General features: G+C 45.0%; 1 protein-coding gene across 10 annotated transcripts in view; it reads left to right on the top strand.

Annotated features, from left to right (window-relative positions):
* The window catches only part of STX2 (syntaxin 2), a 49220-nt gene extending 25724 nt beyond the window's left edge, over nucleotides 1-23496 (top strand). Inside the window, exons 5-11 of one of the 10 annotated variants that reach the window (XR_004439486.1) lie at nucleotides 4870-4943; nucleotides 6299-6407; nucleotides 12766-12839; nucleotides 12964-13101; nucleotides 15589-15699; nucleotides 16827-17023; nucleotides 18061-18380. Coding sequence is in view for 9 of the 10 variants with exons in the window: in XM_033220090.1 (XP_033075981.1) it covers nucleotides 4870-4943; nucleotides 6299-6407; nucleotides 12766-12839; nucleotides 12964-13101; nucleotides 15589-15699; nucleotides 23013-23108 (602 nt within the window). In the remaining variant the exon portion in view is untranslated. Of the gene's footprint in view, nucleotides 1-4869; nucleotides 4944-6298; nucleotides 6408-12765; nucleotides 12840-12963; nucleotides 13102-15041; nucleotides 15067-15588; nucleotides 15700-16826; nucleotides 17024-18060; nucleotides 18381-18795; nucleotides 18922-22951 lie in introns of those variants that run through there. The other 9 variants (XM_033220092.1, XM_033220091.1, XM_033220097.1 and 6 more) reach the window with 9 other exon arrangements.
* The last annotated feature ends 704 nt before the right edge of the window (nucleotides 23497-24200 follow it).

Consider the following 24200-nt stretch of genomic DNA (forward strand, 5'->3'; position numbering starts at 1 on the left):
TTTCAGGCTAAGTTGCAGATGTTTGGGAGGGTGAATTGCTAAGCTCTTCTTGAATGGACCCTTTAATTGCTCATTTCTTTCAAACTCAGTGAAATGTATTTGATGATGTTTTGCATTCGCTTTAACAGCAGTAGTTTTTTGGGAGGCTGATAGCTTTTACCTGGGACTTAAACAGAGGTTGCTTTTTCTTGATTTGGTAGAAGAACACATTGTATTTGGTTTTTGCAGAATGGCATCAAGATCAAAAACAACCTCTGTGCAGATGATAAAATACTTTTATTACGGCAGGTTTCAGATGTGTGCAGAAGCAGAGGGAGGCGACCACAAGCCAACCCCCCAGCTCCACACTTCTCCATGAGCTCCCACCGCGACCCGCTCCCAGAGTATTCTGAAGCCCACCCCAGGCATCTGAGATTTCATGAGTGTGTATTTCAAAAACGGAAGCTTTCCCAACAGCACGACCACAATCATATCTAAACCCAAATTCATTCTAATTACTTAATAGGACAAAATATCCAGGCAGAGGTTCTATTTCCCCAGTGGTCTTATGATTTTCTTTTTTTTTTTTTTTAAACAGTTAGCTTGAATTGAGTCCCAAGTAAGGACCAAGCCCAGGCTTTTAAAAATGAGAGTCTCTTTTTTTATTTTTATTTTTATTTTTTTTTATTATACTTTAAGTTCTAGGGTACATGTGCATGACGTTTATATCATGTATAACTCCCCAATGCAATCCCTCCCTCCTCCCCCTCCCCATGATAGGCCCCAGTGTGTGATGTTCCCCTTCCCGAGTCCAAGTGATCTCATTGTTCAGTTCCCACCTATGAGTGAGAACATGCGGTGTTTGGTTTTCTCTTCTTGTGATAGTTTGCTAAAAAAAAAAAAAAAAAAAAAAAAAAAAGAGTCTCCCTCCATCGTTTTTCTCTCTGGCACTTTTTCCTTTGGTCGGTGAAACCAGGTCATTTGTCCTACAGAATCCGCCACGCTGCAGATTTTGCTGATTTTACCCCTGCAGCACGTTTAATAGGCTCTGCCGTCCTCTGAATTTGCTGTAGGTTGGTAGTTAAATTCTCCAAGCTTTATCTGATTCAGGTGTTTTTTGTGGGTTTTTAAAATGTAAAGATGCAGCATCTGATTACAGATTTTATGTCCTCATGGTTATGTTAAGATGTTAATGGTGATATTAACATTTTTTCTTGGCTCTAAGTAAGTTCAGTAAAATTTTAAATAAGATATAACATTCTTTTGTATTCTGTGATATTGTCAAAAATGGATGATTGTTTCCAAGATCCATAATTCATTAGAAGTTGCAAGCAGTAATATCCTGAATTTTTTTTTTTTTTTTTTTTTTTTGAGACGGAGTCTCTGTCACCCAGGTTGGAGTGCAATGCATGATCTCGGCTCACTGCAACCTCCACCTCCCGGGCTCAAGTGACTCTTCTGCTTCAGCCTCCTGAGTAGCTGGGACTACAGGCGCCCTCCACCACACCTGGCTAATTTCTGTATTTTTAGTAGAGACAGGGTTTTGCCATGCTGGCCAGGCTGGTCTCAAACTCCTGACCTCAAATGATCCGCCTGTCTCAGCCTCCCAAAGTGCTGGGATTACAAGCGTGAATATCCTGATTTTATTATTCCTTCTTTGTTTAGTTGCTGGAATAGTTATTTAAAAAGAAACCTTTCCCCTTCAACTCTTGAATTGGATAAAGTTTGGAGAATTTAACTATCAACCCACAGTAAATACAGAGGACAGCAGAGCCTGTTGAACGTGTTGCAGGGTGAAATCAGCAAAAGGTGCAGCGGGGCAGGTTCTGTGGGACAAATGACCTGGCTTCTCTAACCAAGGGAGCCAAAGCGCATTCTGGGTCACAGATCACGGAGGACAGAGAGGATCAGCGTTGGACTCTCTCTCTGGTATAATTTTCATAGGTCGGTTCCCTGGAGTCCTCCAGAGATGACCAGGGAGAGTCTCTGTTGCTGCTTCTCGTCCATCATCGTGAACACATGGATTTAAACACATCAGATGTTTTCATTGTTGCGTTCTCCTCAACGCTCAGATGGTCTCTTTGGCTAGTAGGGTGGACTCTTGAGTCCTTTTGGTAGGCCCCTCATTGTCTTCGACAGCTTTTCCACTTTTTGCTGTGACCAAAGGACCCATGCTCATTTCACCCCTTTCCTGCCCTGGGCCTGGGATCAGCCATTTCCCCAGGGAGCTCCGCTGCTGTGTCTGAAGAATGTTATCTAGACACCGAAGTCGGCATGCTGGGGAATGTATTGCTATACATGACGATGACCTGACCATTCTTTCCTAGGCTTTTGCAGTGGACTGGGCTAAGATTTTTTAAAAAGATAAAATGAATCATGATTTTTTACTAAGACTCCAAATTAAGAATAAAAGGAGGACTAAAAAAATTTTTTTGAAAGGGTTTTTACTTAATACGGGTGATATTATGTCTTTATCTCCTTTCAACTATGCCCCAAATTCTGGTTCTCACTGACACTTACATAATTATTCACTTGCTATTCATAGTACACACACAACAAACCCAAAATAATTATGCCAGCATCTACTGTCAAGAGTATGATTACTTAAAAGTTTATTTTATTTTATTTTATTTTTTGAGACGGAGTTTCGCTCTGCCGCCCAGGCTGGAGTGCAGTGGCCGGATCTCAGCTCACTGCAAGCTCCGCCTCCCGGGTTCACGCCATTCTCCTGCCTCAGCCTCCCAAGTAGCTGGGACTATAGGCACCCGCCACGTCGCCCGGCTAGTTTTTTGTATTTTTAGTAGAGACAGGGTTTCACCATGTTAGCCAGGATGGTCTCGATCTCCTGACCTTGTGATCTGCCCATCTCGGCCTCCCAAAGTGCTGGGATTACAGGCTTGAGCCACCACGCCCGACCTAAAAGTTTATTTTTTATTTTTATTTTTTGTCATTCTTTTTGTCTGTAGGTATATCCTACTGGGCTATATAATCAGATTACTTTTTGTTGTTGTTGTTGTTGTTTGACCTGGGGTCTTGCTGTGCGGGCCAGGCTGGAGTGCAGTGACTGTTCACCGGTGTGATCATAGTGCGCTACAGCCTCGAACTCCTAGGCTCAGGTGATCCCCCCAGCAGTTGTGACTACAGGCACACGCCACTGTGTCCAGCTACAAATTACTGGGTTTTAAAATTACTTTGAATAGTTTTTCCTCTGTGTGTTTATTTATTTTTTTGAGATGGAGTTTCGCTCTTGTCCCCTAGGCTGGAGTGCAATGGCGCGATCTCAGCTCACTGTAACCTCTGCCTCCTGAGTTCAAGCAATTCTCCTGCCTCAGCCTCCCTAGTAGCTCTGATTACAGCACCTGCCACCATGCCTAGCTAATTTTTGTATTTGTAGTGCAGACAGGTTTCACCATGTTGGCCACGCTGGTCTCAAACTCTTGACCTCAAGTGATCTGCCTGCCTTAGCCTCCCAAAGTGCTAGGATTACAGGCGTGAGCCACCACACCTGGCTTCTCTGTGTGTTTATATCATTAACTTGACTTACTGTTAGGTTTGTTTCATTTTTTTCCTTTGAAGTTTAGGGATTAATGTTTTTAAAATTTAATTTTGCATTATAGTTTTGTGAAGTATTTATGTTATTCTGAAGTCAAATATATAAAACATATTCGGAGTCTAGCTTCTTTCTTTGTCCCCGCCTTGTTTCTCCTTTCCCTTTGGTGGTACCCAGTTTTAAAATTTGTTGATTATGTTTCCATTTTTTTGAATGAGTAATATGTATTTGTATATATGTGTGTATATATGTATCTGTGTGTATCTGTGTATATATGTGTACATATATATATCTGTGTGTATCTGTGTATATATGTGTGTATATATATCTGTGTGTATCTGTGTATATATGTGTGTATATATATATCTGTGTGTATCTGTGTATATATGTGTGTATATATATATCTGTGTGTATCTGTATATATGTGTGCATATATGCATGTATACATCTGTGTATCTGTGTATATATGTGCATATATGTGTATATATATCGGTATCTGTGTATATATGTGTGCATATATGTATATATATCTATGTATATATGTGTGCATATATGTGTATATGTATGTATGTGTGCATATATTGTATATATATCTGTGTGTATCTGTGTATATCTGTGTGCATATATGTATATATACATCTGTGTATCTGTGTATATATGTGCATATATGTGTATATATCTGTGTATCTGTATATATGTGTGCATATCTGTGTATCTGTGTATGTGTGCATATATGTATATATGTGTATCTGTGTATATATGTGTGCATATATGTGTATATGTGCGTATCTGTATATATGTGTGCATATATGTGTATATATATCTGTGTGTATCTAGATGTACATGCTTCTGAAGAGCAGTAACAATTTCCTCTTGATGGGGCTGGGCGCAGTGGCTCACACCTGTAATGCCAACACTTTGGGATGCCAAGGCAGGTGGATCACTTGAGCTCATGAGTTCGAGACCAGCCTGGGCAACATGGCAAAATCCCGTCTGTACAAAAAAAAAAAATTAGCTGGATGTGGTGGCACACGCCAGTAATCCCAGCTACTCGGGAGGCTGAGGTGGGAGGATTGCTTGAGCCTGGGAGGCGGAGGTTGCAGTGAGCCGAGATTGTGCCCCTGCACTGCAGCCTGGGTGATAGAGCCAGACCTTGTCTCAAAAAACAATTTCCTATTGAGGGATTGTCTCTTTAGTAGATTGCTTTAAAAGGTCACTTGTTCATTAGCTTTAGTTTTATAAAGGTACTTCAAAGATAAGAAATAAAAGGAATTTGAAGTTAGGCTTGAAACATTTTCACTTTTAAATTTGGAAGGTAATTATTTCCTATTTGTTCCTAGCTATTGAACAAAGTTTTGATCAGGATGAGAGTGGGAACCGGACTTCAGTGGATCTTCGGATACGAAGAACCCAGGTTTGGTATCAGCCTCGTTTAGATTGAAGTAATGCCGCAGAATAAGTGTTTTTACTTTCTTCTTGCAGACTCCAAATAATTTCATCTTTACTGTCATGCTTATCCTCACAGTATTTCTGCACAAAAATAATACAGTATTATAAAACAAAAGTATCTGAGACAGAGGTTTATTTTGCCAAAGCTGAGGACACACTTGGAAAACAGAAATACAAATTAGGGTAGGATCTCTGGTTTGTGCCTTTCCCGAAGAGGGTTTTGAGGACTTTGATATTTAAAGGGGAAAGAGCAGGCAGGAGAGAAAGGAGGAAAGGGGGAAAAAAAAAGAGAAAAAGTGGGAGTAGGCAGCGAGGTGGCCACGCTGTTGTGAGGCTTTGGTCAGTGCTCACTGTGTTCACATTTCACATGTGGGAAGAGAGGAGTGGGGGTCGATTCTGCACTCCTCCCGTGCCTCCTGCCTGGGCCAATGTGAGCCTGAGTTGAGGGAGGAGCTATCCATGCATTTCTCGGGGTGGGCCGAGGGTGACTTGTAGTCTTGTCTTTGTCCTGTACTGGTGAAGATAAGTGGCTGATGGACATTGTCAGGGTGAGCTCAGCAGAACTCTGTTTTAGAGTTAGTTTTTGGGGGGATATGGATTCTGAAAGAGTTTGGGACCCACGAGGAATTTCCTTGTGAGCACTTTGTGCGGGAGGCCGCTGGGGAGGTATGCGGCCTTCTGTCCCTGCAGCCATCTGTTTGGGAAGAGGAGGGAGGGCAGTGTTTTACATGACTCAATTCCTAAGCTTAACTGTCCCTTTGGGGTAGTGAGTGTGAGGTCCTGCGATTTTATTTTCCTTTCACAGTATTTATAGAACATCTCTTTATTGTGAAGAAAAACCTATTCAATCCATCAACAGAGTTCTGTTCCGAAGAGCAGGAATTATCCCAATGATTTGAGTGTTTGTGATCAGGCCGCCACGTTTCAGTGGTTTGTGGTGCAGCCCAGAGGAAGACAGAGCCCTGAGGCCTCGTGGGCACGAGGCGATGAAGCACGCGGACTCTGGGGTCCGCCTGCCTGGGTCCCAGCGGTGATCCATGTTTATTAGAAAAGCCTGTGACCTTGGGCTAATGACCTCAAAGTCATGGTTTTCTTTAAGAGGGATGTGACTGGCATAATAGGGCTCTTGTGAAAATTAGGTAAGATGATGCATGCAAAGTTCTTAGCACAGATGCTATCATGGGGACTTTGCCACTGTCATTTTCCATTTGCAGGAACAGAATAACATGTAGTTTGAGTTTCCAAAATGCATGTCTTGCATGTCACTTTCAGTAGCAGGCATGGCCCTCAGATACGAATGTAGTTTTCCTGTGTTGTTAGCATTCGGTGCTGTCTCGGAAGTTTGTGGAAGCCATGGCGGAGTACAATGAGGCACAGACTCTGTTTCGGGAGCGGAGCAAGGGCCGCATCCAGCGCCAGCTGGAGATAAGTGAGTAACGGAGACTCCGTCTTTGTTAAAATCATGTTTTTCTCCCTTAGGGTCTCGCTTCAAATGACTTTAACTTCAGAAAAGGAATTCCATGTCTCTTTTCACCAATACTGTAAAACCCAAAGGCCACTTGTAGCTTCCTGTGCCGTGAGTTGGGCAAACCTGTTCTTCAGGAAGTCCTGAGCGGTGGGGTTTACCTTGCTCATTGCGATTGCTTTTAGAGTTTCAGGGAGATTGGGAGAGTGCTCAGTCATTTCCTCTTTGAGTGTTTCTGTGTCCTCAGTCCCATCCTGCCCTGGTTCGGGGCCATCTTCGTGGCTCCCCGCAGCTCTCCTTGTCCGTGAGCAGAGGCCGCAGCCCTACTGCCCCAGACTCTTTTCAAGGGTGTCTGTGGGGACCGTTGGCCATGGCAGTGGAGATGGCGCCTTCTTCGGGGACAGACGGGTCTGTTTCGGGGATAAAGGTTGGTCAGGTTTGCAGACTCCCCATTGTGAAAGATTGGGGTTCCCAAGCTCAGGTCCTTCAGACACACAGACCCACTGTGAGGTCCCACTGTGGCTGCTCTCTCTCTCCCCATGAGATTGGGGCTGTGGACAGCTGCTCATGAGCCTCGGGTTGCCTGCTGTGCTGTGAGTAGGAAAGCCCTTTGTCCCTGACCTGGGGCCTCGGACCTTCTGCTGGCCTCCACGGAGTCCTGGCGGGCCAGCGTGTCAGCTCGCAGGTCAGATGAAGCCTCAGGCCCATCCCGGCTCCCAGCGCTGCACGTCCCCCTCAGAGAATGTTGTCATACACCTGCCAGGCTGCAGGCTGCTTGACCTTGTCCCCCAGCTCAGCGAGGCTCCTCATGTTTTAGATGCTCTTTTCCAGTGTGTTTGGTTTTGGTCAGTTTCTCTTCCTTGTGTGATCTGCCTTTAACCTCCTCCAGTGTATGTTTCATCTGAGACCTGTGGTTTCTGTTGCTAGTTCTGCTGGGTGTTTTCCATGTCTCCCGTGTTGCTCCCCACTGTACACCTGGGACGCACGTGCAGTAACTTGTCACATCTTTGTCTGCCAACTCCAGTGTCCTGTCTGCTCTGATTGGTTGATTTCCTTCCTTTCTGTGGCTTGTGTTTTCCTGCTTCTTTGCAAGCCTGGTAAATTTCAAGTGTGTGCCAGACATTGTGAATGTTACTTTGTTGGGTGGTGAGTATTTCTGTATTTTGAGTATTTTTGTAAATCTCCTTGGGCTTTGTTTTAGAATGTAGTTAAATCACATGAGCATGGTTTACCCTTTGGGATCTTGTGTTTAAAGGGAGCAGAGAAGCTTTATTTGCAGGCCTGTCGTTCCTCACTCCTGACACAAGACCCTTCTGAGTACCTGCTCTGATGGCCGCGAGCCTCATGGCACCCTCATCTGCCTGGCAGCGTGTTCCCTCTGGCACGCCAGTCAGCCCTCCAGTGAGCATGCGGGGTCTGTGCGGCTCGCTCTCTGCATCTCTCTCATCTCTCGTACTCCATCTTGCAAATCTGGTTGCCTTGGTTTCCCCTGAGCTCTGTGCCTTTGCCTTAGGACCTCCCCTGGGCTCCACCTGGGCCCTGTCTGCTCTGTGGCCTACACGAGAATTCCACCTGAGGGCAGCGGCAGGCTCACCTGGCTTGTTTCCATCTGTTGGGAATCTGTGTGTGGCCTGACGCTCAGGGTCTTGAAATCATTGTTTTGTAGATTTTGGTGGGTTTGTTGTCGTTCTTTCAAGTGGCAGGGAAAAGACGGTCCCTGTCGCTCCTTCCCGGCAGAAGCGCTCCATCATCATGTCCACTAGACAGAAGCGCTCCATTATCATGTCGACTAGACAGAAGCGCTCCATCATCATGTCCACTAGGCAGAAGTGCTCCATCATCATGTCGCCTAGACAGAAACGCTCCATCATCATGTCCACTAGGCAGAAGTGCTCCATCATCATGTCCACTAGGCAGAAGCGCTCCATCATCATGTCGCCTAGACAGAAGCGCTCCATCATCATGTCCACTAGACAGAAGCGCTCCATCATCATGTCCACTAGGCAGAAGCGCTCCATCATCATGTCGCCTAGACAGAAGCGCTCCATCATCATGTCCACTAGACAGAAGCGCTCCATCATCATGTCCACTAGGCAGAAGCGCTCCATCATCATGTCGCCTAGGCAGAAGCGCTCCATCATCATGTCCACTAGGCAGAAGCGCTCCATCATCATGTCGACTAGACAGAAGCGCTCCATCATCATGTCGCCTAGACAGAAGCGCTCCATCATCATGTCGACTAGACAGAAGCGCTCCATCATCATGTCGCCTAGACAGAAGCGCTCCATCATCATGTCGACTAGGCAGAAGCGCTCCATCATCATGTCGCCTAGGCAGAAGCGCTCCATCATCATGTCGACTAGGCAGAAGTGCTCCATCATCATGTCGACTAGACTGCTTTTACGTGAAAAGTTTCTACAACCGCTTTGACTTCAGGGATCTGTTGGTCCTTTTTAAAGTGAAAGTCATCATTCCAGGCAGCTGGTCGCGCTGTGAGGATTTGCGCTCTGGGACTCTGTGGTGAGCACTTTCTAGCACAGAGTCCCCCAGCCAGGCGTTGAAGGCCCCGCGCCGTCTCTCCTGCAGGTCCATCCTGTCTTCACTCCCCGTGAATCCTGTGGTGTGATCAGATCACCTGTCTCTTCTCTGTTTCCCACATGATTTTATCTTAACCCACAGAATTTCATTTCCAGTTTCTTCTCGCAATCGTGCTCTATTGAGTGCGTACTGTTTGTGAAAGTGTCTTATAAGCAATGAAGTATCATATACATGTTGGGAGTTTTTTTTAGTAATTCTTTTAAGTCTGTTAAATTCTAAACCCACCATGTGGCTCTTCCGAAGTGAGCAGATCTATGCAAAGTCACCCCCAAAGGCTGAGCGAGCAGAGAGGCCAAAGAAAGAGGCTAACAAATCCAGTTTCTCGGAAGGAAGCATTGAATAGGGACGTACGAACACAAGCCCCCGAGAGACAGAGACGGTGGATGCCCACAGCCTCCTGCCCTCCCGAAAGCGTTCTTTATAAAGCAGGCTTTCCGGTTAGAACGCGTGCAGCCGGCCCTGTCTGCAGACCTGCTTGACGAGACTTTTGACCACGGATCGGGTTGGATGAGCATCTGGATGAGAGGTTGCCTGCGCCACAGGCATTGTCTTCAGACCTCGTTGCAGAGCAGCTTGGCATGCGCGAGTCAAACATCAGTCGCCACGGCAGTTTTGCTTCAGGATGGCGTCACTCTGGCCACACGGCGGGATGTCTTCCTGCGGTGTCTTCTCCAAATCCTTGCACCTAGAACCACTTTTTCCCTTCCTTTCTTCCTGCAGTCAGCCCTGTCGCCGGGCAGGCTTCTTACCTCGTATCACAGGATATCTTCCCTGTGCGGTGTGCTTTATTTCTTCAAATGGCAAGCGAGTTTCTTCTTGTACCAGGGCATGTTAGACAGGTCCACAGTGCTTCCTCTGGAATGGTTGGGGCTGTATGTGTCTCAGAGTTCAGAACTGTTAAGATTTTAGGAAGATAGTATGATGTATAAGAGATCTATTATGTAATCCCCAGGTGGGGTCTAGGACTGCACCCTGTAATCAGGCACATTCACATAGCTCTCCAGAGAAAGATGAGTATTCACAGTAAGTGGGATGAGTTAAGATTATAAATAGCCATGACTCAGTTGAGGTCAGATTTTGCCGCTCATTGAATATTGACATCAAGCTTAAGAGAAAAGCCAGGTTTCATAATGTTTTGGATTTCAGCATTCCGGATAAGGAATTAGGAATATACGCTGCATTTCACATGCCATAACCCCAGGCTGTTTCTCAGACTTAGCAGTTAGCCAGTGGGAAGAGCTTTGTGAACATGAGACATGAGCTGTAACTTTTAGGTTTTTTTTTTTTTTTTTTGAGAGTCACTCTGTCACCCAAGCTGGAGTGCAATGTTGTAATAACCACTTATTGTGGCCTCCAAGGGATCCTCCCACCTTAGCCTCTCGAGTGGGACCCCAGAAACACACCACCATGCCTGGCTAATTTTATTTTTTGTAGAGATGAGGTTTTCACTATGTTGCCCAAGCTGAAATTTCTAGTTTAATGATTATATTTTACATTATTTAAAACACTTTTCATGTTTTTAAAAAAGCAAAGCAAAACTGGGAGAATCTCCTTATTGAGCTATTTTGAATAGATTTTAAAATTTTATTTTATGTTTTGTAGAGATGGGGTCTTGCTATGTTGCCCAGGCTAGTCTCAAACTCCTAGCCTCAAGCAATCTTTCCACCTTGGTCTCCCAAAGCACTGGGATTATACATGTAAACCACCATGTTTGCCCTTAAATAGATTTTTAAATGATTGAGAACTACCTCCCAAAAAACAGTGTAAGTAAACAAATTTTGCAATTTACTAACTTTAAACTTTTTTCGTTAAATGACATCTCAACAACTTTATTTAGAAGTAAATCTCTTAATATGTGAATGATATTTGGGGCATACAATTAATTCAGTGGTTTTTGGTATATTTCCACACACAATCAATTTTAGAACACTTTTATCACACCAAAAGGAAATTTCACACCCACCACCAGTCACTCTGCATTTCCTCTTCTCCTAGCCCGAGGCAACTGCATTCTACTTTTTAGCCCTGTACATTTTCGTACAAAAATTTCGTTTTTTGGATGTTTTGTATAAATTTTGGATGTTTCGTATAAATGGAATGATACACTATGTGTTCTTCTGTGACTGACTTCTTTCCTGTAACACAGTTTTTGCAAGGTTTCACCATGGGGTGGGTGGGGTGTGGTGGCTCACATGTATACTAATCCCAACACGTTGGTTGGGAATCCAAGATGGGAGGATTACTTGAGGCCAGGAGTTCAAGACCAGCTTGACAACATAGCAAGACCCCATCTGTAAAAAAAAAAAAAATTAAAAAATAAACTAGGCATGGGGTGTGTGCCTATAATCTCAGTCACTTGGTAGGCTGGGGCAGGAGGATTGCTTGAGCCTAGGACGTCAAGGCAGCAGTGAGCTGAGATTACACCACTACACTCCAGTCTGGGTGACAGAGTAAGACCCAGGCTGGGTACGGTGGCTCACACCTGTAATCCCAGCACTTGGGGAGGCTGAGGTGGGCAGATCACTTGAGGTCAGGAGTTCGAGACCAGCCTGGCCAAAATGGTGAAACCCCACCTGTACCAAAAAATACAAAAATTAGCCGGGCGTGGTGGCGCACCCATGTAGTCCCCGCTACTCAGGAGTCTGAGGCATGAGAATTGCTTGAACCCAGGAGGAAGAGGTTGCAGTGAGCTGTGATTGTGCCCCTGCACTCCAGCCTGGGCGACAGAGTGAGACCCTGTCTCAAAAAACAAAACAACAAAACCCCAAAGCATCCTTTCTTTTGTGGCTGAATTGTACATCAGTGTGTGGCTAGACCACAGTTTGCTCCCTCAGGCATCGGGGGACAGATGTTTGCATTGTTTCCACTTTTTGGCAATTATGAATAATGCTGCTTCTTAGATGACATTTGCATTATTATGACATTTATTCATTTTCTTTTGTTTTCTGTGGCACAAACTATGAAAAATAGTAATTAACACTTAGGTTTCCAAAAACCTGTGTACATGTTTCTTAGAAGTCATTACACATTTACGCGGTGGCTCGTGCCTGTAATCCCAGCACTTTGGGAGGCCGAGGTGGGCGGATCGTAAGGTCAGGAGTTCAAGACCATCCTGGCCAACATAGTGAAACCCTATCTCTACTAAAAATACAAAAATTAGCTGGGCATAGTGGCGCGTGCCTGTAATCCCAGCTACCCAGGAGACTGAGGTAGGATAATTGCTTGTACTGGGACCTGGGAGGCAGAGGTTGCAGTGAGCCAAGGTCGCGCCACTGCACTCCAGCCTGGGCTACAGAGCAAGCCTCCCTCCCAAAACACGGAAAGTGTTCAGGCATCTGACTCTCATTACATAGACTTTATTGATCCCCATTTAATACATCTACATTCAGCTTAACCCCCTTTTACATGAGGCAGAGTTAAACTCTTAGGGAAACCAGTGTGCCAAAACATTGTTTACCGATTTCCTTTCTGCAGTTGTTTCTCACTAATATTAAAATGAAATTGTATTGTTCATCACATAAAGTTTTTTGGAGTGTTTTTAGTTCTTCCTGCTTCTCAATCTTAGGTTCATTTCTCATTGTCAGTATCTGCTTAAGAAAAGGTTTTAAAAAATTATTGAAAAATGCTAACAACTACGATTGTAGTTGCTAACTTATGGTTGCAAACGGCCTCGTTTTTAAATTGTGCTGCATTCTGAGTGGGGCTGTGGTTGCGGCTCTTTCAGCTGGGAGAACCACCACAGACGACGAGCTGGAAGAGATGCTGGAGAGCGGGAAGCCGTCCATCTTCACTTCCGACGTGAGTGGGGGCACGGCCCTGTGGCTCCATGTCCTCTTCTGTAGACAGAGCTTTTTAAAAACCCTGTAACTCCCAAACCCATCGTAAGTTTATTAATATTCTCTTTTATTTTTGTTTTTCCAAGATTATATCAGATTCACAAATTACTAGACAAGCTCTCAATGAAATCGAGTCACGTCACAAGGACATCATGAAGCTGGAGACCAGCATCAGAGAGCTGCATGAGATGTTCATGGACATGGCTATGTTTGTGGAGACTCAGGTAGTTACAGGCTCTTGCATTCTCCAAGAGAGATACAGTCACCTGTAAAATCTTACTGCATCCCACTCTATCTAGTGGATGTATCTAGGAAAGCTGTTACTTTGAATCCACCAAATTCAAGTTAATTGCAGTGTTATGTGTGATGCTGAAATGCTGGAAGCGGCTTTGACAGTCGAAGTGTTAACAGGAAGGGACTGGTCCAGTGAATTAAATTATGGAGCGTTCGTAGGTCAGCCTTTTAGGCAACCACAGGCAACCTTAACTTTGTTCATGGAGAATTCTCACTGAAATACACAGATGTATGTGCTAGAATTAGGAGAAAAGGGAGATACAAAGATCTCTTCGTATGTCCATGCATATGTGTGAATACATAAACACAAACGTGGTGTGAGCTCGGCTCCATAAAACAGTATTCACAGAAGGAAAGGCGTATATCAAACAGTGTATTGGCATGAGACTATGGGAATTTTAATCTTCTCTAAAAGTACTTATTTTCAGATTGTCTGCAAGGAGCATATATTACAGTAATAACTAGGAGAAATGTCTGAAAGAGTCAACCCCAAGTGGGGATACAATCTATGACACAGGTAAAAGCTTGTGCCTGTTACACGGGGTTTCCCATCTGCCCAGTGACAGGCAGGGAGTGACAGCAGGAGTGGAAAGGCCCTTCTGAGTGAACTGAAGAGTTAATGCAATTCTTAAAAAATAGAAAACTCCTTTGGGAGGTTGAGGTGGGAGGATTGTTTATGCCCATGAGTTCAAGGCTGTGGTGAGCTATGGTCACGCCACTACACTCCAGCCTGGGTGACAGAGTGAGACCCTGTCTCCAAAAAAAAAAAAAAAACTATATATATGTATGTATGTATTTAACTCCATGTAAAGTACGGGATGGATCACAGATCACATGCTCCGTGATGCGCATGGGGAAGTTCACACTCGCTCTTTGCCTTTGAATAAAGTCCTCTGCCTATTTTTCAAATACTATGGAGATAGGACTCTGTTGCTGGTTAGGATTCAGCTGACCCCAGGTGAAGCGGAAGCATTTATATCGAACCCTCCTAAGAAAATGGTTTCCTCACTCCTCCTGAGGCTGGTTTCAGGATCTATTTTGGCTGCAGTCGTCCTCTAAGTAGGTTCACATCTGATGGGCTTATTTTCTGGGACTGCCTGGATTGTGTAAGGTGGGATAGGAATCCATCCACACACAGGATTGTTCCTGCCTGCCTCACCAACCTTGTTAAGAAACACTGTTCATTTCGAGGAACTTTATCATGAGAATGTGTGTGAAAAACTCAGGCACCATGCCAATATTTTCTTTTTTTTTGAGATGGGGTCTTGCTCTGTTGCCCAAGTTGGAGTGCAGTGGTACAGTCTTGGCTCACTGCAACCTCTGCCTCCTGGCCTCGAGCAATTCTCCCGCCTCAGCCTCCCGAGCAGCTGGGACCACAGGTGTGCACCACCATGCCCGGCTAATGTTTGTATTTCTAAGCATTTGCTAGAGGAAACCAACAGCTACACAGAGGGCAGGGATGGGACGATCTTACTCCTTTCTGATTTGGGGGGTCCCATTGCTATTCATGATATGAGAAGTAGAGAGTCTGATTACCGTTGGCTACTTATTTCCAGGAAGCATTCCAAAGGAAACCAGCTGGCCAGAAAGAATGAGAGATGATTTCTGTAATTACTGAAGCTTTTGTAGTACCTTAGACTTCAGTTGTAATTGCTCTATACCAAATGCATTGCGTTAAGCTCGGTTAGAAAAATGACTGTATCCCTGGCTCTGTTTCACTGTTTCCTTTGAGAAGTCTGTTGGTATTACATTATACTGACTCACCTAATGCAAATGTTTGCATAGTCAGAGCTTACTAGTAAGTTGAAGTTTGTGACTGAGTGAGTTAACTGTCCGTCGTTCTTCAATGCTTTACGATTCACTGCTGCAGGTTGTGTCTGTGGACAGAAAACCAGGTAATACGTTTTCTCCCTCACACTTCGCTGAATTCACCTCTGTTTACAGTTTGCTCATTGATGTAGTCAGCTGTCAGATGTGAGCTGTGCTCAGTGTACTGATTTGAAGAAGTAGTTACAATTTTATACTTTGTGGAAAAGATGTCATTCTTTGTACGTTGTCTGTCTGCATAATGGTAAGATACTAGTTCAGCCGAAAGCGGGCTGCCTCCTCCCCCTGCCCGTCTGTCGCAATGTCTGCGTGCCAAAGGTATCTCAGAATTGACTTGAGATGCCTTTAACCATCAACATGGCAGCCCTTTCTTTTCCGTTCTTTTTAAAATATAAGTTGAGTTTTGATTGCTTTGCACCGGCACATGTATAATGGCCTCATCTTTTACCTTTCTGTAAATGTGAAAAAAACCCTCAGTATCCGTTACATGCACATCATGTTTACATAAAAACTTTGTTCTATGGTTGTTTTAAAGATACATAATTAAGCCATTTGAAAATGTCTTCTAAGTTTGAAACTTTTGTTTTAAGGGTGAAATGATCAACAACATAGAAAGAAACGTTATGAATGCCACAGACTATGTAGAACACGCTAAAGAAGAAACAAAAAAAGCTATCAAATATCAGAGCAAGGCGAGAAGGGTGAGTTTGGCTTGGAAGAATTAAGCTGCGTTTTTCTCTTTATTTGGTTTCAAGTTGTAATACATTGATGTAAGCCTGCCTAAAAGGTATTCCAAGAAATAATTAATTAAATAAATGTTTTGTTTTAAATATTCAATTTAAAATAATTTGTTTTAAAATGGAAATAATTCTTTTTGCTAAAAATTTTAAAAAGTTTATTGGATGAATTATTTGTAGTATAAACCCTTTTGTGTTCTAAGTAATTAAAACCCTAGGGCTGGGTGTGGTGGCTCATGCCTGCGATCCCAGCACTTTTTCTTTTTTTTTGGATTGGAGTTTCGCTCTTGTTGCCCAGGCTAGTAGAGTGCAATGGAGTGATCTCGGCTCACTGCAACCTCCGCCTCCCGGGTTCAAGTGACTCTCATGCCTCAGCCTCCTGAGTAGCTGGGATTACAGGCACCCGCCACCATGCCAGGCTAATTTTGTATTTTTAGTAGAGATAGAGTTTAACCATGTTGGCCAGGCTGGTCTCAAACTCCTGACCTCAAGTGATCTGCCCATCTCTGCCTTCCAAAGTGCTGGGATTACAGGCACTTTGGGAGTGAGCCACGGTGCCTGGCACCAAATTGTTGGCTACGCATTCGATGCAATGAACACTGATTTTTTATTTAGGTTATTTGTGAATTCTTGGTTTGGAGGAAAGAAGAGAATTATTTGAGACCGTGGACCTGCAATCTTAGGTAGCACCCACTTAAAGGGATTCTCAAAAGAAGGGAGCCCCTTTCACTTAAGATGCACAGACTTTACATTTAAAAGGGTTCAGGGAACCCTGTGTGATTTTTTTGTTACGGGGCAAAAATTTGAAACTTATTCTCCTAACTTAGGCATTTTATCATAGTGCCTCTGACGCTGCAGAGATTATGGGTTTTCCACATTGTCACCTCCTTGTGCTAAACACAGAGATGCTGAGGATGGTGTGAGATTTCTAAATGAGTTTTAATATCTTTGCATCTAAAGAGTATCATGCGTGAATGAAAGCTCTTCTGAGCAAACTTAGGAAACCACAAAGCACATTTCCACCGAGTGACTTGGGCCCTGTGCATCTCACGTGTGTCCCTGCCTGGCCGTCCTTGGTCCTTTCACTCCAGTGTGGAGAAAGATGAATACCCAAGCACCCAGCCCGGCTTGGGTATCCCCTCACGCTTCCTGAAGACCGCTGTGGGGGCACGGTGCCTTTCTCAGAGGCTGACGGCTCAGTGCGATGTCAGCAGAAGTTCTGTAAAGAGAGATTTTCACCGAGTTAGGAACAAATGGAGTGAGACTGTGTGTGTGGATGCACCTCCAGGTGATGGCCCTCAGACGCACCCCCGGGCTGCAGGCTCAGTGGCCAGGGCACACCCTCCACTTACATGCCTGGGCTGCAGGCTCAGCTGCCAGGCCACACCCTCACTCACACCCCTGGGCTGCAGGCTCAGCCGCCAGGCCACACCCTCTGCTTACACCCCTGGGCTGCAGGCTCAGGTGCCAGGCCACACCCTCACTCACACCCCTGGGCTGCAGGCTCAGCCGCCAGGCCACACCCTCTGCTTACACCCCTGGGCTGCAGGCTCAGGTGCCAGGCCACACCCTCACTCACACCCCTGGGCTGCAGGCTCAGCCGCCAGGCCACACCCTCTGCTTACACCCCTGGGCTGCAGGCTCAGGTGCCAGGCCACACCCTCACTCACACCCCCCAGGCTGCAGGCTCAGCTGCCAGGGCACACCCTCCGCTTTTCCTGGGTGTGTTTAAGTATGCTCCTCATCTCTGAAATACCAGACATGGTTTCTCACGTTATTTCATTTATTGCTTTAAAACAATTGGCCCCTAATGTAAATTGAGGTGAAGAGATACCTGTATAAAGTGCTTAACTTAGTTCCAGGCCTAAGTCAGCTTCATTAAAAGAAGGCAGCCCCGTTCCTTTCTCCATGACCTGAACACGTCAGTCCTGTGAAAACGATAGTGAAAGTCCATTGGTTTTACAAAGGAGGAAGGTGGTGGGTGTGTAGACGGTTTCATTCTCCCCTGTGGATGAGCAAGCCTGGCTCTGTGAGGTGCTTGGGGTCTGTATGGTACCTGGCGTGTAAACTGGTGAGAGACGTGATGCCTGTTTCAGAAATGACACTGTCTTTTTGATTAGATGCCTGCTAATGGAACCCTCCTGGCTTGCCTGCCTGTCCCCTTGCCACTTAGATGCTTTGCTGCTGCCCCTGGCTCAGGTGTGGGTCATCCCCACTCCTAGTGTCCTGCATTTATTCCTAGGGAGCCATGTGGCCCTCGGAGGGAGGCCAGGCACCGTTTGTAGAAGAGTTTTTTTTTTTTTTTTTTTCTGTGTTCTATGTCAGGAGCAGTGAAGAAGTAACCACCAAGAACATAAAAGAAGGCGCGAAAGGCCGAGTGCTGAGCGTGTAGGGTTTGCTGAAGAGGCAGTGGGGCTCTCCGCCACTGAGCTAGCAGGCCCGTACCTCTGTACATGCGGAAGACTAACTGCATGTCTCAGTCATCAGAAATGTGGCAAAATCACAAGGTCGTGCTGTCCCCATGGATGAAACCTGAAATAACAGTTACATAGCAGCTTATCTCCAAGTAGCCTGACCTTATTAAGTCACTCTCTCAGGAAATCGCCCAACAGGATTAAGCAGGGTCCTGTAACTTAGCTTCTAAAGTGAGTTCTGATGGGTGTTTGGCTTTATTTTATTTTATTATTATTTTTTTGAGATGGAGTCTTGTTCTGTCGCCCAGGCTGGAGTGCAGTGACATGATCCTGGCTCTCTCCAACCTCTGCCTCCTGGGTTCAAGTGATTCTTCTGCCGCAGCCTCCTGAGTAGCTGAGATTACAGACACATGCCCAGCTGATTTTTGTATTTTTAGTAGAGACAGGGTTTTGCCATGTTGGCCAGGCTGGTCTCAAACCCCTGACCTCAGGTGATGCACCTGCCTCAGACTCCTGAAGTGCTGGGATTACAGGCGTGAGCCACTGCACCCGGTCACGTCGTTTTATTTTGAATGAAGGATGTCTTTTAATGTGGCAATATGAAATTAACCATGTGTGATGTAATCAGCTTGCTTTTCTTTGACAGAAAAAGTGGATAATTATTGCTGTGTCAGTGGTTCTGGTTGCCATAATCGCTCTAATTATTGGCTTGTCAGTTGGCAAATGATGGTGTGGATAACGTCAGTGTGCATGCCTCTCTGCCAGGGTGGGAGTAAGTAACTCATCAACTAATTTACTTATTAACTTTTGCAATTAACCAGTAATAGTGTTTGCTTAATTGTAATAGACATAAAACTAATAAAAGCTTGTCAGCCACGCAGTACAGATAACGCCGTCCAGTGATACATCTGCCTGTGTGCTGATTCTAGTGCCCAGCCACTGTGTTTACCGAGAACAAGCATAGGCTGGGTGGTAACTCATTTTTAAACCAAGGCTACCTTCTTATCCTGTTTTTTAAAGTTTTTTTGAGACAGGGTCTTGCTCTGTCACCCAGGCTGGAATGCAGTGGCGTGATCATGGCTCACTGCAGCCTTGACCTCCTGGGCTCAAACTATCCTCCTACCTCAGCCTCCCGAGTAGCTGGGACTACAGACATGCACCACCACACCCGGCTAATTTTTTAAAAAATTATTTTTAGTAGAGATGAGAACTCTCTGTATTGCCCAGGCTGGTCTCGAATTCCTGGCCCTCGGCCTCCCAAAGTGCTGGGATCATAGACAGACAGACATGAGCCATTGTACTCAGCCTGAATCGTTGGTTTTTGATCTAAGGAGACCATTAGCTATTTATAGGTAGTGGGTCCTTCATTCAATGTCATAGAAATATCAGTGAAGATTAATTCTCAGTTACAAAACTTGTAATGTTTTGTCTCCTGAGTTTTAACTTTTAGAGCAATTGGCAACACTGAAAGGTACTTTATAAAATACACTGACGCATTATTTTACTGTGGAATTGAGGACATGAATTCATGCCGCGAAAAACATTGACTGAAAGGAAAATCCTTTGACCTTTCTATTTGGCAGTATCTATTTTATTTAAAAATATTGTCTTTAATATTAAAAGGAAAATTATGTATTATATTTGGTGAGCATGCCTGTTAATTCTGAAAGAATTCCGAATATAAAATTCTGGTTGATTGAAAGAATCATTGCCTTTGCTCACGGCGCGGGCATCGCCTTTCCTAAACCCCAGCAGGCTTTGTGGTTCCCCTGGTTCTCTCATGCACTGGGAGCCCTCCTGGCACTAGCCCTGAAGTGGGAATGCTGTCAGAGTGTTACAGTGGGACACAGCGAGGATTTCTCTGTAAATGTCTGTTTGGCATGATTCTTGTATTAGACAATTGTGAAATGTCCCCAGGTGTCTAGAGTGTGGCAAGTCATCCTTGATGAATTTATGCTTGGGTTATGGAAGTGACTGCAGACTTGATAGTCACCTGAGGCTTTTTAAAAAGTTAACATACAGCAGAAAGGAATCACGAGCATAGTTAAGTCTCACTACTGCTTTGTAATCTGTAAGATTTATTCCTTCAACATGGCAACACCCTGTCTCTACAGGAAAAAAAAAAAAAATCCAAAAAACTAATTGGGCATGGTGGCACACGCACCTATAGTCCCAGCTACTCCGGAGGCCGAGGCAGGAGGATCACCTGAGTCTGGGGAGGTCGAGGCTAGAGTGAGCCTAGATTGCACCACGGCACTCCAGCCTGGGTGACAGAGCGGGACCGTCTCAAAACAAAAGATTGCTATCTTAATGTGAGCATCTGTTACGCTCACCATACGCAGTCACCAGATGAGAAGCTTTCAAGTTAGTGTTCTGACATTTATGCAAAAGCCACAGAATTACACCTGGAATTCCTCCATACGGAGCTCTGGGATGCTGCGTGTGTTAACATTCCATTATTTGGCAGTCAGAATTCTTTTATACTCTATTTTTATTAGGCAGGATGTTTGTGTAGGATGTTTATTAGGCAAGATGTTCTATTTTTTTCTTCTGAGCTCTGCTGAACATATTGTACACGTGATTTTTCTTCATTGTTATAGTGGTATTTTTCAATATTTTCATGATTCTAACATGTACTTTCTGAGTTTTTTCCTAATGCTATAATATGGTTAGTTTAATGTGGTTACACTAAAGATAAAATCACAATTTTTAGCTTGGACACAGTGAAATGCGCTACTTTTCATGGGCACTACTTGGCATTGAGGCTGACTAAAAGAAGGCTTCTCTCAGTGTGACCCCTAGGGCATGGGGCTTCAAGTCCTGTGCCCTGGGCCTGGCTGGCCATTTCACCCTAGTGTATGTAAATAAGAATGAACACAGAAGGATCCTCATTTATAAAAAACAGACCAAAATGAATACCAGCAGTTATCTTTGCACAGGAAGGCAGTGGTTAATGTCCTTAATTTCACTTTTAAAATATTAACGTAGCCTTTCATCCTTTAGCAATTGGCCTTCCTGGGGCTGGGTGCTGCCCCTCCCTGCAGGGTGTGCCAGGTGCAGACCCGTCACCCTGGAGCATGGGTGGGATGCGCTGCTTTAAGGAGACAGGCGGAGTCTTAGTCGGTGAGAGGGCCCTGGCCCAGACCTGGAGCTGGACTCTCCAGGGTGTGCCCTCTCCACTCTCGCTGTCACCAGGAGATTAAATGACTCCTGGGTCCTGCACCCTAGACTCCATGTAGTTGACAGTCATCCTGAAAGCCAGATGTGGCAGGAAAGTGCACACACGTCGAGCACCCAGACACGTGGCAGGCAGCGCAACAGCGGCAGGAGATGAGAGCGCTGCGTGCAGTGGACTCCAGGTGGCCCCAGCACACTCACTTGCTGAGCGTGAGGAGGGAGGGAGGCATCACAGAGAAAGGAAGAAGAGGTTTCCCTAGGAAGGTGCCGAGAGGGGCATCGGAGCGCATGTAGAGGACGAGAGAGTGGCTGGGGCTTTGCAGGAAATGTGCGTGATGTTAACATGGAACTAGAATTCCAGGGAGGGGCCCTCCTGCAGGCAGCTCTCCCTGGTGGTGAGGAGTCACTGGGAGGCTCCCCGGGGCCTGCCATGGGCCTCTTGATAAACCCTGCATAACTGACTGAGCCCGCAGTATTAGAGCTGTCCAGGCTTAGTAAACAGGATTTCTTAGGTAAAAGCACTCATGCATTTGGAACTGTCATTAAAATGATGGATCTGGATCTCTGCTTTTCAAAAGAGAACTCAAAGTCCTACAGCGCGGTGCCTCCTGCCGTGTCTTCCTTCCCTTCCCTCAGATAAGCTTCTTGGAGGAGACTCCATTTATTAAGCCAAAGGTGGCCTCGCTTTCTCTTGTTTGAAGATACTTGTTAATTTTAAAAAAGTTAAATGCTGTGTCGCGCCCTGCTTTGAGACCATCAGTGCAGTAGAAGAATGAATGAATGTCTTGTTGATTTCTTACACATGTTCGTCATATTTAAATGTAAAAAATAGATAAGGCCAGGTGCAGTGGCTCATGCCTGTCATCCCAGCACTTCAGGAGGCCAAGGCAGGAAGATCCCTTGAACCCAAGAGTTCGAGACTAGTCTGAGCAACATAGCAAGACCCTATCTCTTAAAAACATATTTTCTAATTAGCGGGGCATGGTGGTGTATGCCTGTCATCCTAGCTCCTTGGGACACTGAGGTGGGAGGATTGCTTGAGCCCAGGAGGATGTGTTTGCAGGGAGCCATGTCTGCACCACTGTCCTCCAGCCTTGGCAACAGAGTGACACCTCCTTTCAGAAAAGCAAGAAAAAATAGGATTTTTCAGCCAACAAGAAATTCATGTAAAGTTTTAAAAAGATGTGTAATTCATCCAATTAACAGCAATCCTGGAGTTTTATTATGATTAAAAGAAAGTGTCGGCCGGCCGCGGTGGCTCACACCTGTAATCCTAGCACTTTGGGAGGCTGAGGCGGGTGGATCATGAGGTCAAGAGATCGAGACTATCCTGGCTAACATGCTGAAACCCCGTCTCTACTAAAAATACAAAAATTAGCTGGGTATGGTGGCGAGTGCCTGTAATCCCAGCTACTCAGGAGGCTGAGGCAGGAGAATCGCTTGAACCCAGGAGGCAGAGGTTGCAGTGAGCTGAGAGCACATTCTTTTCTATGACAAGGAGGAGTCCTTTCTTGATAATGGATATATTTTTTAAACTATCCCAAATCCCAGAAGGATTTAGTTAGCAGATGACATTGTTGATTTCTTTGATACATTGCAAATTAATGTTTTTCTTTATCTTGCAGAAAATGATGTTCATTATTATTTGTGTGATTATTTTGCTTGTGATCCTTGGAATTATCCTAGCAACAACATTGTCATAGCAACCATGTCCCAAGAACCATTTATCCTTGGAGACTCAGACCACATCTGCAACCAGATCAGCATCCTGTCATTTCGTGAACGAATCTCAGACGCTGTAACCCGGCGTTGAGTACTGACCTTTTAATTTATGAATTCATGGAAGAAGCACAACCGAACGTCTTGTTCAGTGAAAGCGCCGTAAGCACAGTGGGTGTGATGCGTGACCCTGCATGACACACTACAGAATGTGAGCAGTGGGAGACTTCTCTCACTGGCCTTGAAATAAGAAAATATTGAACATTTTAATATTAAAAATATTTCAGTGTTACAAATGTGCATGAAGTTTAATTAGGAAGGAATGCTTTATGTTATACAGCTTTTTTTAACTTTTTGAGATGGAGTCTCGCTTTGTCACCTAGGCTGGAGTGCAGTGGTGCGCTCTTGGCTCCCTGCAGCCTCCACTTCCCGGGTTCAAGCAGTTCTCCTGCCTCAGCCTCAGAGTAGCTGGGATTACAGGCACGTGCCACCACGCCCAGCTAATTTTTTGTATTTTTTTTAGTAGAGACGGGGTTTTACCATGCTGGCCAGGCTGGTCTCAAACTCCTGACCTCGTGATCCACCTGCCTCAGCCTCCCAAAGTGCTGGGATTACAGGCGTGAGCCACCGCGGATCCACCTGCCTCAGCCTCCCAAAGTGCTGGGATTACAGGCGTGAGCCATCGCACCCGGCCGTTCTGAAGCTTTTGGACCTCAGGTCTAAGGCTTCCTTTCCCCCCTCCCAGCTAGTATGTGCTAATTAAGAGGCCTTTTATACTGTTGTGTTTATTTCCTGTTGGAAGAAATAATTTTTATCACAGGTTTTTGTAAGATATCTATAATTTTAAATGTTGATAAATTGTTTAATATATTAGCATCTTACCCCATTTTTATATACTGAGTGTGGCCTTTTGAGTGAAACAGGAAGCTTCATGGTGTTGGAGCCACGTTTTACAGTTGTTTACAAAGTTTCCCCTTGTCACAGAAAACATTGGTTGCAAAGCCCCTCAAAGCCCCTCAAGTGCCTTCTGTGAGTTTAGATGTGCTGGTGCCTCCGGAAAAGCCTCGGCCTCAGCTCCATTTCCACCTCTTCCCTCCCTGGGATAGTGAATGGTTACTTGATTACTGCACTGTAAAGACCATGGTCTCTTTTCAC

Source organism: Trachypithecus francoisi, unplaced genomic scaffold (genome assembly GCF_009764315.1).
Source record: "Trachypithecus francoisi isolate TF-2019V2 unplaced genomic scaffold, Tfra_2.0 Lachesis_group11, whole genome shotgun sequence".
NCBI lineage: Eukaryota > Metazoa > Chordata > Mammalia > Primates > Cercopithecidae > Trachypithecus > Trachypithecus francoisi.